This window comes from Pundamilia nyererei, unplaced genomic scaffold (genome assembly GCF_000239375.1).
Source record: "Pundamilia nyererei isolate P.nyererei 1_Seehausen unplaced genomic scaffold, PunNye1.0 scaffold00138, whole genome shotgun sequence".
Lineage (NCBI taxonomy): Eukaryota > Metazoa > Chordata > Actinopteri > Cichliformes > Cichlidae > Pundamilia > Pundamilia nyererei.
The window spans coordinates 244,536-259,450 of NW_005187539.1; the positions used below are offsets into that span (position 1 = coordinate 244,536).

Consider the following 14,915-nt stretch of genomic DNA (forward strand, 5'->3'; position numbering starts at 1 on the left):
CACACACACACACACACACACACACACACACACACACACACACACACACACACAATGGGAAAGACTCACCTCCAGCAACAAATCTACTGAACTGAGTCACACAGGTGCAGTTAGGCTGTGAGGCACTGTGGACTTCTTAATGTAATTACCAGTTTGTTCTCTGCCCTTGCTGAGGCTTCTCATCATTGAGCTACAGCGAGCTGCTCTCTTAAAGAGCACCTCTGTCCACTACACCTGGAGACACTGGCCTTATATTTTGGCTGTTCGATGTATTGATGCATGCTCAATCATCCAGGTAAGAAAATCCCAAAAAGTTGATTCTGTTCATCTGGACGTAGCATTTTGAAAACCCTCAGTCCAGATGAACAAAATAAGCTTCTTGGAATTTAGCTGCGGTTTATGGAGTTAGAATACAGCTTTTAGCATTTTTGCTCATCTTTTTCCTTCATTTGTTTCATATGTTTCGATATACTTTTATTTTATTATTTCTATTGTTCATATGTGATTTCTTTAAGTTCTGGTCATTATGTTTTGTATTTCTCTCATTCCTCTGCACTTCCTATTAGCAGTCTATCTATTCCACATATTTCTGTATTTTATACAGCTGGTACTTGTACTCCAGGTAATTTTTAGTTACTCTAACAGTGGAGATCAGGATTAGCGGTGACATAGAGTTAGTTATCCACTCACTAAGTTAAACCAGGGTTTCCCCTCTGCATTCACACTAATGCGATGTTGTTGGGAGCACCTGATCAGTCACAGTTATTGAGAAGTGTACTGGCAACAAAGTGGGTAATTGTGCAGAGGAAGATGAAACTATATTATGGAGAAAAATCAAGAGATTAAAAACAAAATTGGAACAGAGACTGAAGCAACACAGTCGCTGCAGACAAAGCAGAGGACAGTGAGTGCGCGTGAGAGGAAAAGCACTGTAGAGTAATATAAAATTTAAAGTGTGCATTTTAAATGATTGGTCACTTCAGAGCTATAATGTGCAGCAAAGACCTCAGAAACAAGTAGGAGCATTCAGAGCTAAAAAAAAAAAGAAAAGAAAAAATTAAACTAAAATCTTAATTTTATTGCTCTGTGCAGCTACTCACCAGACTAATGATTTTCTGCAGCATTAAACTTCTGTTTTATTTGCAAAAATGTTGCATTTTACTGTTAAGTTTCTATGTTCTTTAAATATTTTTAATCATTTTATCAACATCATCAACATCTGAATCGGTGGCACTCATAGGGATCATTTTGTATGCAAGTCACATGACCTGCAAAACATCCCTTTTTATATAAGTGAACACAGACAGACAGGGCTACATGCAAATGGAGGGCTGACTGAATAACAAGACACAGGTGGGAGCAATGAACCACATGTGAAAACAATGCCAATTCTCAACTGTCTTGACATAATAAAGATGAAAACATACAAATGCAAAACACTCATTTATCTCAATTGTGAGGATTCAAATCCAACATAAAGGTACATATACAAATGCTGTTGCTCACAGAGAACAGTGACAAAAACATTACATTAAATGTAAGAATCTCCCTGCTGGGCCAGTAAGTTATTGGTATTGACTTACCAGCCTCCTGCAGTTACATTGCAGCCATTTTATGGTGTAGATCAGTAAAAATGTGACATACTGCTGCTTCAAAGTGATTATAATCTCCCTGAAAACAACTCAGAGGGACAAATTAATCCGAAATGTCAAATAATTGATTATGTGATGCTCTGTGTGTGTATTTCAAATCCAGCCTATTTGACTGGCACTAACTGCTGTCACACACAAACCCATATCGGCGAGTAATGGGATTTGAATCCTTGCAAAGCCAGAAAAGACAGCACTCAGTGTGTGTTTCTGACCCTTTTACCAGCCGTCCGCTGTAAACGTCAGCTAGTGTCGACCGCCATCTCAGCTCATCACTGTCATGTCCTGTCACATTATCCGGCAGCGCTGAGTGGGGTAGCGTCAGCGTCGGATGCTGTGCTGAACTTTGAGATGGACAGGCCTTCTGTGGGCTGTCAGATAGCATCCAGCAAATGACCTGCTTATTCTCCCTCGCTGTCGACACTCTGCCGACGTCTCCCCTGACACAAAGACATCAGTAGAAATCAAACACAGTCCGAGGAATGAAAGGAGACACCAACAGACAGAACGCCGGGGGGAAGAAAAATACATTTACTTTTTTTTGTAAACAGGAGAAAGAAACAGAAAAGGCTTTTCTTAAACTTAAATATAGACGTGTTTAATCTCACATTAGGCTTGCAATCTTAAACCTGCAACATTCACCTAAATTTGCGTTATCAACCCGGTTAGGGATGTTTACGTGACTGCAAGACCTATTCAAAAAGCACCGCAAACATTTCTTTTTCTCTAATTGCAGATTGGTTGTGCTCGCCATCTGCTCACTGATCGGCTGTGGTGGCTTTACGGTTACCTCAGCCCGGGGCGAGAGGCTGTTTCGAGGCAGACAGCTCATCAGGATGATTGACAGGTTTTGGTGCTGGAACTCGACCAGCTGAGGAAAAACTGCATATTAGAGCTTTAGGAAGTGATTTGAAAGATGACACTGAATTTGCTGCAGCTGGAGATGGTGCACTGCACACTGCTGCAGGCTTCAGAATGGGAGTCTGCCTGTGATATGCCTTTGGTGTGTGGGTGTTTGTGCTTTGCAAGTGGATTATATGTGGGTCGTGGTACATTTGCTCCGGCAACATTTCAGTCTCTGGCAGGCGTGGTCCATGTGGAGTGTGTGGCTCCGTGGGTGGTTGAAGGGAGCAAAGGAATAACATAGCTCTGGCATTGCAGCTGCTCTCTGCAGACGAGCCCCGTACACATCGGCGTGGGGAGGAATTAAATGATACATGACAGGGGGATTTCTTAAAAAGATACGTGCGCAGTGGCGGGGGGGTTTTCGATGGAGAATTGTTGATAAATTAACAGCCCAGCCAAGAACAGCACAGAAGAATAAATTCAGATAGAGAGTCCTGAGTCTCCTTTTCACCACGTTATGCCCGATGATTAATGATATTTCCACGAATAGCTACAAAAATCTTCACTGATTATGCTACTTTTTGTGGCCTCGTCACTGCGGATTCATTTCACAGCATCTGCGCCAGAATGAAAGAGGAATAACATGTTTCTCGCCCAGTGCGTGTTTCTAGTAAGAGGTCACCCATTCTCTTATGGCCCAGATGTTTTTAACTGGCGTTAGCTTTCCACAGCACAGGCTCCACTTTCCCAGCAGGCTGCAGCGAGTGTGGTTCTCTGCTGTAGAGTTTCCTGAGCCAGAGAGCCTCGCCAGATCCGTGTGTCATCCTCTTCTCTCTTTCCAAATAACTTGGGCAAGATTTACAGTACAAAGGTAGACAGTTGCATAACTCTGTCTTTCTGTCCAATTCAGCAACAAAGTGTGTCAGGGCAAAGGCTGAGGAGAGTCCCTTCTCTGTTAATGCAGTGCAGAGACAGTGTTTTAATGTTTCCAGGCTGATCTTCGCCAGGCTTCACATTTCACTGCGTAATACCGAGTGCGTTTCGGTTAAAAAAGCGGCCATTATTTTCTTTTACCTGCTTGACATTGCCTACACGACTAATGCACTTCAGCAAACATGCTTGAAACGTTGACATTTTCTTCCCAGTCAAGACTGTTTGCAAACACTGCACTGTAGATGTTAATGTTAATTCTACTTACAACAGTAGTTGAGTCAGACCCTCTCTTATAAATCAATAAATATTGATATTATTGCAATAATGGAAGCAAATTCATTAAAATTTGGTTTTTAATACGATGTTCACTTGTGACCATTTGCACCTGTGTTTTTGTGTGTTTCCTTTATTAGTCTATGACAGCGTTCGTCTGTCTGTCCCATGTTAACAATATACTTGTTATATGCTGATATATTGATCCCCATACTGGTTTGCAGAATCACAGGTTCAAGGATGCCTCATGATGGAATACCTTTTTATAGAAAAATATAAGTTACACAGACTTGTCCTAGCTACAAACTCCGTTGTGGACGTCAGACAGACATCATGTAAATGATCCCATTTTCATTTAGGAACTAGTTTTAGACTCGACGTCTAGAAAAAATGCTCAGAAATCCTTACAAAACTGTTGTAATTCGTCATGGCAACTATCCATCCATCCATCCATCCATCCATCCATCCATCCATCCATCCATCCATCCATCTTCCTCTGCTTATCTGGGGTCAGGTCACGGGGGCAGCAGCCTAAGCAGAAAAGCCCAGACCTCCCTCTAACCGGCCACCTGCTGCTGTAGCTCATCTGTTTCGAGGTTCAAGTTGTTTGGATTTCATACCTTGGTTGTAATGAGTCATTATGTGAGTTACTGTTAGCTTCCAGTCAGCTTGAAGCTGTCAGGCTATTCTCTGACCTCTGACATCAACAAGGCATTTTCACCAAGAGACCTGACATAGGATATTTTCTCTTTTTCAGTTTTTCTACAGATTGTTGTGCAGGAAAATCCCAGTAGATCTGCTTTTTTGGAAATAGTTAGGCCAGCCAGTCTGGCATCGGCAACCATTCCATCCATCCATGTTCAAGTTACTTGACTCCCCTTTCTTCCAGTTCAAACCATGTGGCTGATCAGCCACACTGTGCTTCATTGTGCTTCAATACATACAGCTGAATAGATGTATGTATGGAAGTGGCCAGTGTAGACTGGGCTGTGTAGCTGCAGGATGTTAAAGAGTTTCTTTATTGATATCAGAAATGTTAGAACTGCCTTTGTGTTTCTAACATTTAATTTTCTTTTTATTTTCTGTCAGTACACTCTTCATTAAAGCTGATAACATATTCCAGTTTCCCATCTGTTGAGTAGGCGTGTTATGTCGTTCTACCTGCTGAGAATACTGGTGGAGATGGAAAAGCTTTTATTAGTCTGCCCTCTTCTCTGCTTCTGTCACGGAATAATCAGAAGTCGTGAAACTCAGAATAGCTGCACACTTCAATGTAAATGTAAGTATTTTTCTACACAAGAAAAGCAACTTTGCCTAGGTATCTCGCACCTTAGACTGTTTGCATTTTGTTTTCCAGCCAGTCTGGAAGCACTTTTAAACAACCAAACACACTAAAAGTGTCACATTCATCTTTAGGCAACAGTAAATGTTTCAAACCCCTTAGGGACGCTCTGTAAATACACACAAGCCTGAAACAGGGAAAGTGTGGGAACTTTTAAAGTCCATTATTCACTTTCCTTTTGGCTCTATCCTAACTGTTCCCCTGTGTTTACCACCTTGTCCCTAATTTTGATTCCCTGATATTTAATAGTGTACAATTAGAGTGCCCCTGGTTTGAAATTAAGTAAATAAGGGCAGTGTAAGTTAATCAAAAAATCACATTAACCCAAAACAGGATGTTCAAAGACAATAACGGTAAACTGCAGAGTCTGATCATGGTAATAATGAAACACAGTTGCACCCCTCACTGATGATTGCTACAGTGGATTGAGGATTACTTTGTGATACTGCTGATTGTCTGTGAACAATAGTGAGTAATTTGTCAGAGACACCCTCATTTCTGTGACAGCTCAAATGGTACAATTCTTCTTGTATTATTATTGCAGGACTTTGATTGCCAAAGCGACAATAATAAGCGATTTCAACTCTATTTGAGACAAACATTTCATGAAAATACAAACAACACAAAATATATTTACAAAGGCAGGGCAGACCAAGTAAAAGCAAGCATGTGTTATTACACGTACTCTGCAATCAAAATGGATTTTGATGTAAGACCTGGGTCTGCAGTTTTTTAAAAAAAAATTTATTTACTACCTAAACTTTAGATGGTTGTGTTTAAACCTTTCTTTTATCTTGCGGTCATCTGGTCATCTGTGCTTTACACTACTAAGTTAAAAACCCTGCTGTAATACAGAGAAACCTCCAATGAGCACCGCACATGACCCGCACATGACTCCCTATGAGCAAGCACTTGGCAACAGTGGCAAGGAAAAACTCCCTGTTAACAGGAAGAACCGTCTGGGAGAACCAGGCTGAGCGGTTGGGGGTAAGGGGGAGGGAGACGCAGCAAAAGACACACTGAACAAGAGAACCAGTAATTACCCAATCTAATACTGATGTTCTCTAGAATACACGCTCGTTACAGTGTAACACGTCATCAGGGCATTTGAGTCAAACATATTGTTAACTTCATAATAGAATTAAAATCTAGTCATGACTAGAATAGTTGTTAAATCTTATGGAAAAATAGAGATTTTTGCCTTGAATGCTCAGTCGGCTCAGCATCTAAACAAATTTGACAGTCTGTAGGCTAAATATTTTAAAGCTATGCAAGTAGATACAGTTACAGTAATGTGACTGCTTTGAATATTGCTTCTGTTTGCCATACAGTGGGTAATAAGCGGTACTTTTCAGTATTACAATGATCTCCACCAAGATGGCAATTGTGAAGCACTTCTTACATTAGACTTCATGATAGTCCTGACATTTCTATGTCCGTAGTCTTGGTCTCCCCAATACTTACAGATTTGTCCTGCATGCAGACAGGACAAATCTGTAAGACGTGTAAGTTAGAGCCAAAGGAAAATCCACTGCAGTTTTCATATTCTTATTCTTAACTTTTGGTGACTGAGTTTGCTTTTCCTCTAGGATAATGCAAATATTTGCATTTCAAATGAACAAAAACAGCATTTCTGATAAGATTTCTGTCAAATAAGGAAACACAGATTCATTCTCTTCGCTGTTGACAGCCCAGTCGTGCTTGCTGTTGTGCATTTGCAGTCACTCACTGCAGTTCTTTTCTCTTCCAGGAAAAACTTTGGATCATGACCTCACAGTTTACTTAAAGGGCATATCTTTTAACACACAACTCTAGGGTATAAACTTGTTTTTTCATTTCTCTGTTGTGGTTTTGGTGACTTTATAAAACTATACTAAAAGCACCAAACTCCCATTACAATAGTCTTTCATTAAAGCAGCACATCTGATTCTGCTCTGAGCCTGTTGCCTCTGGCTAAGCTTCAACAAATCGTGCTTCCCAGACATTGTCTTGGGTTTTAATCAATAGGAAATAATTCAAATGAACTACGTTAGAAATCAGAAGTGTAATTCACTGCTCCAAAGTGCTTTACTCTGCTCCAGAATATTTGCTTCACCATTAGGTCAGTGTGAACCTGCTCATCATGCGTCTAGGTTCCTGCAGGGATCTCTATCATCAGAGCAGGATTTCTGTCAGGATGATGTCTGAACTCCTCCTCCGCTCTTTTGTTCAGCAGTTTTCTTCTCCCACTTTTCCTGTGTCTTCCCTGGAATTTTCCATTGCCTGTCTTACGTCAGCTATACTCAAGTTGCCCTCAGACAGTTTACCTCCTCTTGAGAACAGCTGACCTTGCGGCTACTCTGCCCACCCACTAGGCATTCGTTGAGTCCCAGCAGAGATACAGTTTTTAGCCGGTCTTTTCCAGATTGTTGCTGCCAAGCTGCTGTAACGTTCCAGTCATTGCTGTCACCTGCACACAATTACTGCCCTTCCTGTTTTAGTCCTTTTCAAGTTGTTTGTCTGACTCCTGCTGCCTGCCCATGGCTGACGTGGGTGAAGATCAAAATGTCAGTAATCATTGTCAGTATAGACCAATAAGAGGTAAAACTTTTTAAAGATGACCAAAGATTTGAATTTTTTTAAAAAGACAACTGCCTGGTTCCACTTTGTGGCACCGCTGTTCGTCTTTTTCTTTTTTTTCTAATCCCAATAAAAAATACATCAAGCTTCTTTTTCTACCTCTGCACACAAATACTTTTAAAGTAATGCTTCAGTTCAGCTGAACAGCTTCCACTGAAAGCGACAGTGTAACATCACTGTGCCCACCTTCTGCAGCACAATTGTCGAGGTGTGTTAGTTAATCCTCCCACGCGGAGCCGGCACCTTTCCACTTTCCCCAGCCAAGTGGTGCCTATTCAGACTTTTTCATGAGAGAGGCAGATGTGTTTGTTCATTCCCCAAAGCTCTGTCAGCACACAGAGGGAGGCACACACACACCAAACAGACAAGCAACACGAAGCTGTGCAAGTTCTAAAGTGCAGTCGCTGTGCAGCTGAAGGGCATTTGCTCATATTTGTGGAGTTTGGGCACTAGTATTCTGTCTTCTGTCAAATGAACAAAGAATTGATCGTGCTAACAGTTATTACCTGTGCACAGCTTGATATCACTTATGCCTACACACTAAAGAATTGCAGTTCACAATAAAGCAGCTGCATTTCCAATATCCAAAGAGTAACACACACTGCTTTGTTTTTACAGTGCTTTTGGGGTTTAATGAGTTGAGCTGAAAGTGAAAGAGCAATTTGCTTTTTTCTGGTCTCTTTCACATGTGTATGGTACATGGAAAGAAGAGAAAGCAGCAGCAATGTTGGAAGCTGGAGCCTATCCCAGCTGTCGTAGGGCACGAGGCAGAATATACCCTGGACAGGTCGCAAATCTACTGTGAACATGTTTATTTCTGGTGTTAGCTCCTTTATTCTCAAGCGATCACCACAGCAGGTAGTTCCACATTTGATTTGGCAGATTTTTTTTTTAACAGATGTTCTTCCTGAGGCAGCGCTAAAGGTATTTGTGTCTCTTCCCAGAATCAAACCTGGGACCCTTTGATTGTTAGGCAAATGTGTTAACCACTACACAGCCACTGTGTTTATTTTTGCTGTTAAGTTCTGCATGTTATGGTCGTCTACAGAGATTGGCTTGAATTTGGAGCCAAGCTCAAGTGGCCATTCAACGACAGTATATTATCTGAGATTTGGTAGGCATAGGAAAGATCTCGCTCACCTTCTAGCAAGTTAAATTTAATGTGCTTTCAGGTGAGAACATGCCGTTAAAAATAGCATAAAAAAAGCCACAGGTGTGCTGTAATTGTTCCCTTGAGGGAGTTTGCCAAAAGCCATTACTGTAAGATTAGTAAAGAGTGGTGGCGTATGCCTAAAGTAAGCAAATAGACCATTAATTCAGTTTTAATGTTTGAGCCAGAAATCACCTGTTGAAGGGGAAGATGGATGTCTGGCTTTCTAGAAAGCCCCAGGCAGCCTGTTTTCTTTTCACAGTCAAGCGAGCGAGCGGAATGAAGCTGATTTACAGGTCGGCTTTAGCACCGTTTTAATTATCCTCTCTCTGTGTGTCTTTCTCCATCCTCCAGATGGACCCGGTGCAGAAAGCCGTCCTCCATCACACCCTCGGACTCCCTCCCACCGCCAAGAGGAAGCACGTCTCCTGCAGCGTTTGCCAACTGAGGTTCAACTCACAGGTGAGGAAGTTTTCTTCTGAAGAGGAAAGAAAGTTCAAAAGTCACAAGTACTCCTGCAAGAGATGAACACTGAAAAGAAAAAGAAAGACATGAGAAAAATGGCATCACATCACAACCTACACAGGAGAAAGTTTAAAACTCTTCCTGCCCTGCTGTCAGCCATACTGTCTTAATGCTCTGTTGAAGTTGAAGGTGTTCTATTGCACACGGTAACACATACTGTCACTGTGGCTAAAGGGTAAGATTAAAGGGTAACATAGAAGTTTTAAAGAGAAAAGGTGGAATTTTCTTCATTCACTGCGTGGGGACAGTCAAAGAGCAATTTAGCAGTGCATTAAATGTGTGTGCATGTCGTGCTCTGTTAGGGTTTGGTTTTAGCTGTGAACAAGACAAAAGGATGATATAAAAAAATATCTTTGTGATGTAAATGAATGAAACAGGACATAATGACAGGAACGCTGCATTCCAATAACCTTACGAGCCACTGCGTACTTATTATTAAATCATTATAGACTGCATATAAAAAGATGGCCTTGATCTTAGGGTCTGAAAAGTGAAGTCAGTGTGGGTGGGTGGGCCTACAACCTGCTTTCTTTTAACCCTAGAACACTATCGCTATAAATAGTAACACGATCACTAATGCCGGGTGATTTATACCCGGTATAATATAACCAATGAACAGTAATCAAATATATCAAAATATGACAACACATGACAAATTAGAGTGGTCTTCTTTTACTTTCAACTGTGCCATGTCTAACAAAATGAAAAATAAAACTCCTAAAACAAAATAATGACTCTGGAAAGCTGGTCTTTGGTCCACCCATTCCTGGGACATTTGAGACTTCCCTGGTGATGGCACAGGCTCCTCAACACGCAAACAGCTGCAGGAGTGAGAAATCATGTAAATGTATTTTCTCGGGTGTAAATCACCCAGCGATAGTGTTCTAGGGTTAAATGCTCTTCAGTGGGGAACCGCTGGGTTAGCAAGCTGCATAAACTGCATGGGTCCAATGCAGTACAAGAGGTCATCTCACCAATCAGAATCAGAATAGTTTATCAATACCTGAAGAAATTATGTGGTTCTTACTGTCACAGTCCATGACAGTAAGAACAGAAACTAATGGAACTATATTAAATAATAAAATATATTATAAAGATACAAACTTTTATAAAACATGTCTAATAGATACAAATAGCTCTAATTATGATTATCCCAGTATATTGCTCAATGTAAATATATATGGCTGACACTGAGATGCACCTCATATCATACTCTACTTTCTCATTTTCTCTGTAGTAGAAAATACAAGCTTTTTGTATGGTGGGTACTGCACAGCAGCCAATATTAATTGCATCAATAGGATGAACATGGTGGAAAGGTCCATGTCAGTGAGTCCAGTTAGTGCAGATGAGACTTACCAGGTGGCGACAACTGCCCATCACTGCCCTAACCAGGCTGTAAATATTTCAGTTGCATTTTAACATACAGCTCTATGGTGTCTTCTGAAGTCATCCCCGAGTGGCACCAAGAGGAACTGCTTTTTTTTCTGCTTCCATGTTTCTTCATTTTTCAGCCCTGGAGGTTTCATCTTGGTTTGCAGATGGAGCCCAGATTGTCTATGATAAACTGACTCTTAATTAATGCCTACCAGGATGAGTTTAGAGTTGCAAGTATTATTTTTTTCTACAACATGGCATTTATTTTGTAAATCATAGTCCAGTGTTACCAGATGGGTGCCTTTGATTTTTCTGAGCCGGGCTTTAATTCTGCAAAAAAAACCAGAAAAAAGCTCCATCTACACCACGTCGTTGCTTTACAAACAGCCTGCATCAATACATCATCTTTGGCTCTATGGAGAGCATGAATTTAAAGGGTTTATGGAATATTTCTAAATCTCATAGAATAGTGTGTGATTTTTTTGCCCTATATCAGCTGAAATAGGGTGTACCGCCCACAACAACAACAGTTAGATAAGAAAAAGAAAATGTAACCTATAATTTTTTATAAAGTATATTCATATTCAAAATTGACACACTCGAGTCAGAGCCACCTGACACTCTTCTGGATCATGTTTGACCTACAGTTCAGCAGCTAAAACTGCAGCTGACTTCCTGTGATTAAATCCTGATAATAATTCCTGTCAGGCTTGTCTCCTGTGTGGGGAAAACTTGCTGGAATCCACGGCACACCTGGTGGAGGAAATGTCCTCTTCACACCCCAGGAGAGTCTCCATTTATCCACTGAAAAACACAATTAAAAGCCTCACTACCTTGTTGTGAGAGAGGTGAGAAATAGTGAGGAAGAGAAGGAGAGAAAACAATTTGTGTACCAAACAAAAAAAAGAAAAAAGCATAGTGCTCACCTATGAAACAGAACATGTACAGATAAAACTGTCATGGATATTCACAGTAGACATGCCTTAAATATCAGTGCTGTCATCAATAAAATGGGTGCAAACATCAGTCTCAACGTTTGATTTAAATATTCTCCTCCCTACATTTTCCACAAGATCATTGCAAAAATGATCTCTCACCTCAGACACACAACCTTGTCACTGTGGGTTTTTTGTAAATACCGACCATTTCTTTTTTACACCAAAACCCAGTTTGTACTGGGGTAACATGTTTGTAAGTCTGGCCCATAGACTGCACATAGATCTAAAAAGTGAATGCAACATTAAAGGGCAACACTTGATTATTGCCTCAAGAACATTTCCTAATGAGTTCATGATCACTATCATAAGTTGAAACCTTATTTAACAGAGAATTGTGTTCATTTTATGGACAGATTTTGGTTATGAGACCAGGCTGGCGTTTCTTCATGCATTTCTCTTCCCATCATTCTCGCACGAGTCAATCTTGGTTTGAGAAGCGTGCCGCTCTTTTTAGCATTTTCTGACAGTTTAATCTGATCTCCTTGCTCTTGAGTGCAACCACTGGCTTTCACCTTGTTGTAAACTCTCTGTGATTACACTGATGAAGACATCTTTTAATTGTAGACATTGACAATGATAACTCGACCTGCTTGAAAGTGTTCTAGAAAGGATTTTGTGATTATTCAGAGTTGTTGTTTTCTGCAGGCTTCTGATGTTGCTGAACTGGATTGTTGTGGCCGGGTTGCTGAGCAGGACGGTGCATTCCTTCTTTTTACAATGTACCAGATTGTTGATTTGGTTATTTTGAAAGTTTTTGCTCATTCTCTGATAGTTTATTTTGGTTTTTCAGCACAGTTATGGCGTCCTTCACTCACATCAACATATCTTTAGAACTCATAGAAAGAAGCCCAATGAAAAGATGACAAATTCTAATTTAATACTTGGAATCTGTTTAATCTGTCATGGAATAACACAGCAACAGGCCTCATTTGGCTGTAAAACAATCTATCAGTCAGCTGTTCAGTTACTTTTGAGCCTATGAAACAGTTAATTCAATACTTTTGATAAAACTCTTGTATTAAAGTTTAAAATCTGCACTTTAATCATATCTTGAGTATTTTGTGTGGTGGTGTACAGAGGGAAAATTACAAAAATTGCATTAATATCTAATTATGGATCTAACTATATATGGCTACAGTGGTGGTAATGGTTTCTAACTGTTTTCTGTTTTTGGATCTTAATAACATCTTTATTATGGCCAGTCACAGTAAAGTTGTTTTAAAGTGAAATAAAAGAGCTTTAATGGACAGACGATGAAGTACATGATTTAAAGTGATTCATGCAAAGTTTTTGTGGTCCAAAAAATATCAACACAAAATTAGAAACATGGATAGGAACAACCCTTTTTAAAACGGGTAATCATTAAATTTGTGTTTCCAAATCATCTGGAGAGATTGGATACAAAACGTAAGTGTCTCGACACGTTGAGTTGTTTCAGAATGCCGTGTAGCTCTCTTTCGCTCTGCAAAGCTCATAACAGCTTCAGTACGATAGGATTTCTTGTCCTTATATTTGTCATCATCACACTGAGTTTCAGTAATATATATCATATGTTCCAAACCGAATGTATTTTTGCCTTCATTAGATTATATGTGCTCGCTCTAATGTGCTGTAATGAAATGCATGGCAATGCTATTAGCTCGCTAAATTTAAATGACGGACAGGCAGATGGGTTTCATTTCTTCCTGCACCTGATTTCCATACCATTTTCAAAGTAATCAAAAATTGTAAAAGGAAAATCACGGCTCCTGCTGCACGCCGTTAAATCAGCTGTATCCCCAAATAGCAGTGTGGTGGCTCCATGATTAAATGAGTAATCAATTCTTTTCAAACACTGAATGGGTAGGTGATTACTCAGAATGAGATTATTATGTTTTACATGGGGAAATCTGCCTTAGTATATATTTACTATCCATCAGCTGTTAATTTAAAGCTTCATTAGAGAAATAGAGCCTGTGTTCAGCTGTCAGTGGACAGGTAGCACTGTGAGAGAGAAGGGGTTGAAAATGAACTCAGGAGCTGTTTTCTTCTATTTTATTCAAGGATACAACAGGGAATTGTTTTAATTTGCTCCAGTGATCGTTTATCATAAATGTGAGATGATGCAGGGAGAGAAGCTCGACCTGTCCTTCATACTCAATACTGAAACATTCTGAGGACGGAAGACAGTCGAGTTAAAAACCAGTTAATGGCCTGAGATCTTAAAAAGAAAAAAACCTTCTCAGCTTTAATGGATTTTAAGATCTTTCTGCTTTACTTTGCAGTCATGTTTATGAGTTAGGGTCATAAACATGCCTCAAGTCTGCAATTTGTTAAGTGCGAGTGAGTCACCAGATAGTCTCATCTGCTCCATCACAAGAAGCACTTTATTTCCAGTTTACATCGACTGCATTTCAAATAAGTCCTTCATTTATTTACCTTGACTTTTGTTTTTGTGGATTTTATCCAGTTAACGTTTTAGCCCTTTTACAAGCTAATAGGTTTTCTTTCTCAATATTCTTTCTTGAAACACAAAGGAACAAATGTACACGTCACAGTAAGCGTGTCAGGAGAGGCTGAGACCAAAATGATCATGAGTGACATTAGTTAGTGTTTTGTGTGTGTGATACAGAGAGAGCAAGCAAGAAAGAATGTGAGCCAAACACACACAGAGAAGCTGCTGATTATTAATTCACATGATGATGGTGTTTACATAAGCAGAAAAAAATTCCACTGAAAATTGCTTTGCCAACCTGTGCAGGATTTTAGTGCCAAGTGCAAAGGGAGGGAACAAAGGGCTGGGAGGTTTAATCAAATAAGGTAATGAAGAGAGAATCGCTGGTATTTTGGTATTTGTTGTCCACTGCTGCTTAATGAAAACCGCTCTCCTTTACTTCATTAAATTCCTGCAGCCATCTGAAGAACACATGTTGATAAGTCTGCAGCCTCTGGCCTGAGAAGTGTCATGCCAAAGTGCAGTAACATTACACATGATGATCTTCCACGTTGTTTACCTTTTTCAGTGATGTGCAAATGATGATGTGCAGGCTGTTACAGAACAGCTACACGCACACGCACACCCCTGTTCTCACATCTATAAATCCTGCTATTTTCACTAAGGAGAAATAAACACTTTATGTATGTCACGACCTTGTTTTACTACACAGTGCACGAATGCTGTTGTGTGCACAGTACAATTTACTTTCTTGTTTTGATTAATTTGT

At 40.1% G+C, this 14,915-nt stretch overlaps 1 protein-coding gene across 1 annotated transcript in view; it reads left to right on the forward strand.

Annotated features, from left to right (window-relative positions):
- The window catches only part of znf385d (zinc finger protein 385D), a 95,923-nt gene that overhangs the window by 34,144 nt on the left and 46,864 nt on the right, over positions 1 to 14,915 (forward strand). The window contains exon 3 of the mRNA XM_005744016.1: positions 9,167 to 9,274. Coding sequence (XP_005744073.1) covers positions 9,167 to 9,274 — 108 coding nt within the window. The remainder of the gene's footprint in view (positions 1 to 9,166; positions 9,275 to 14,915) is intronic.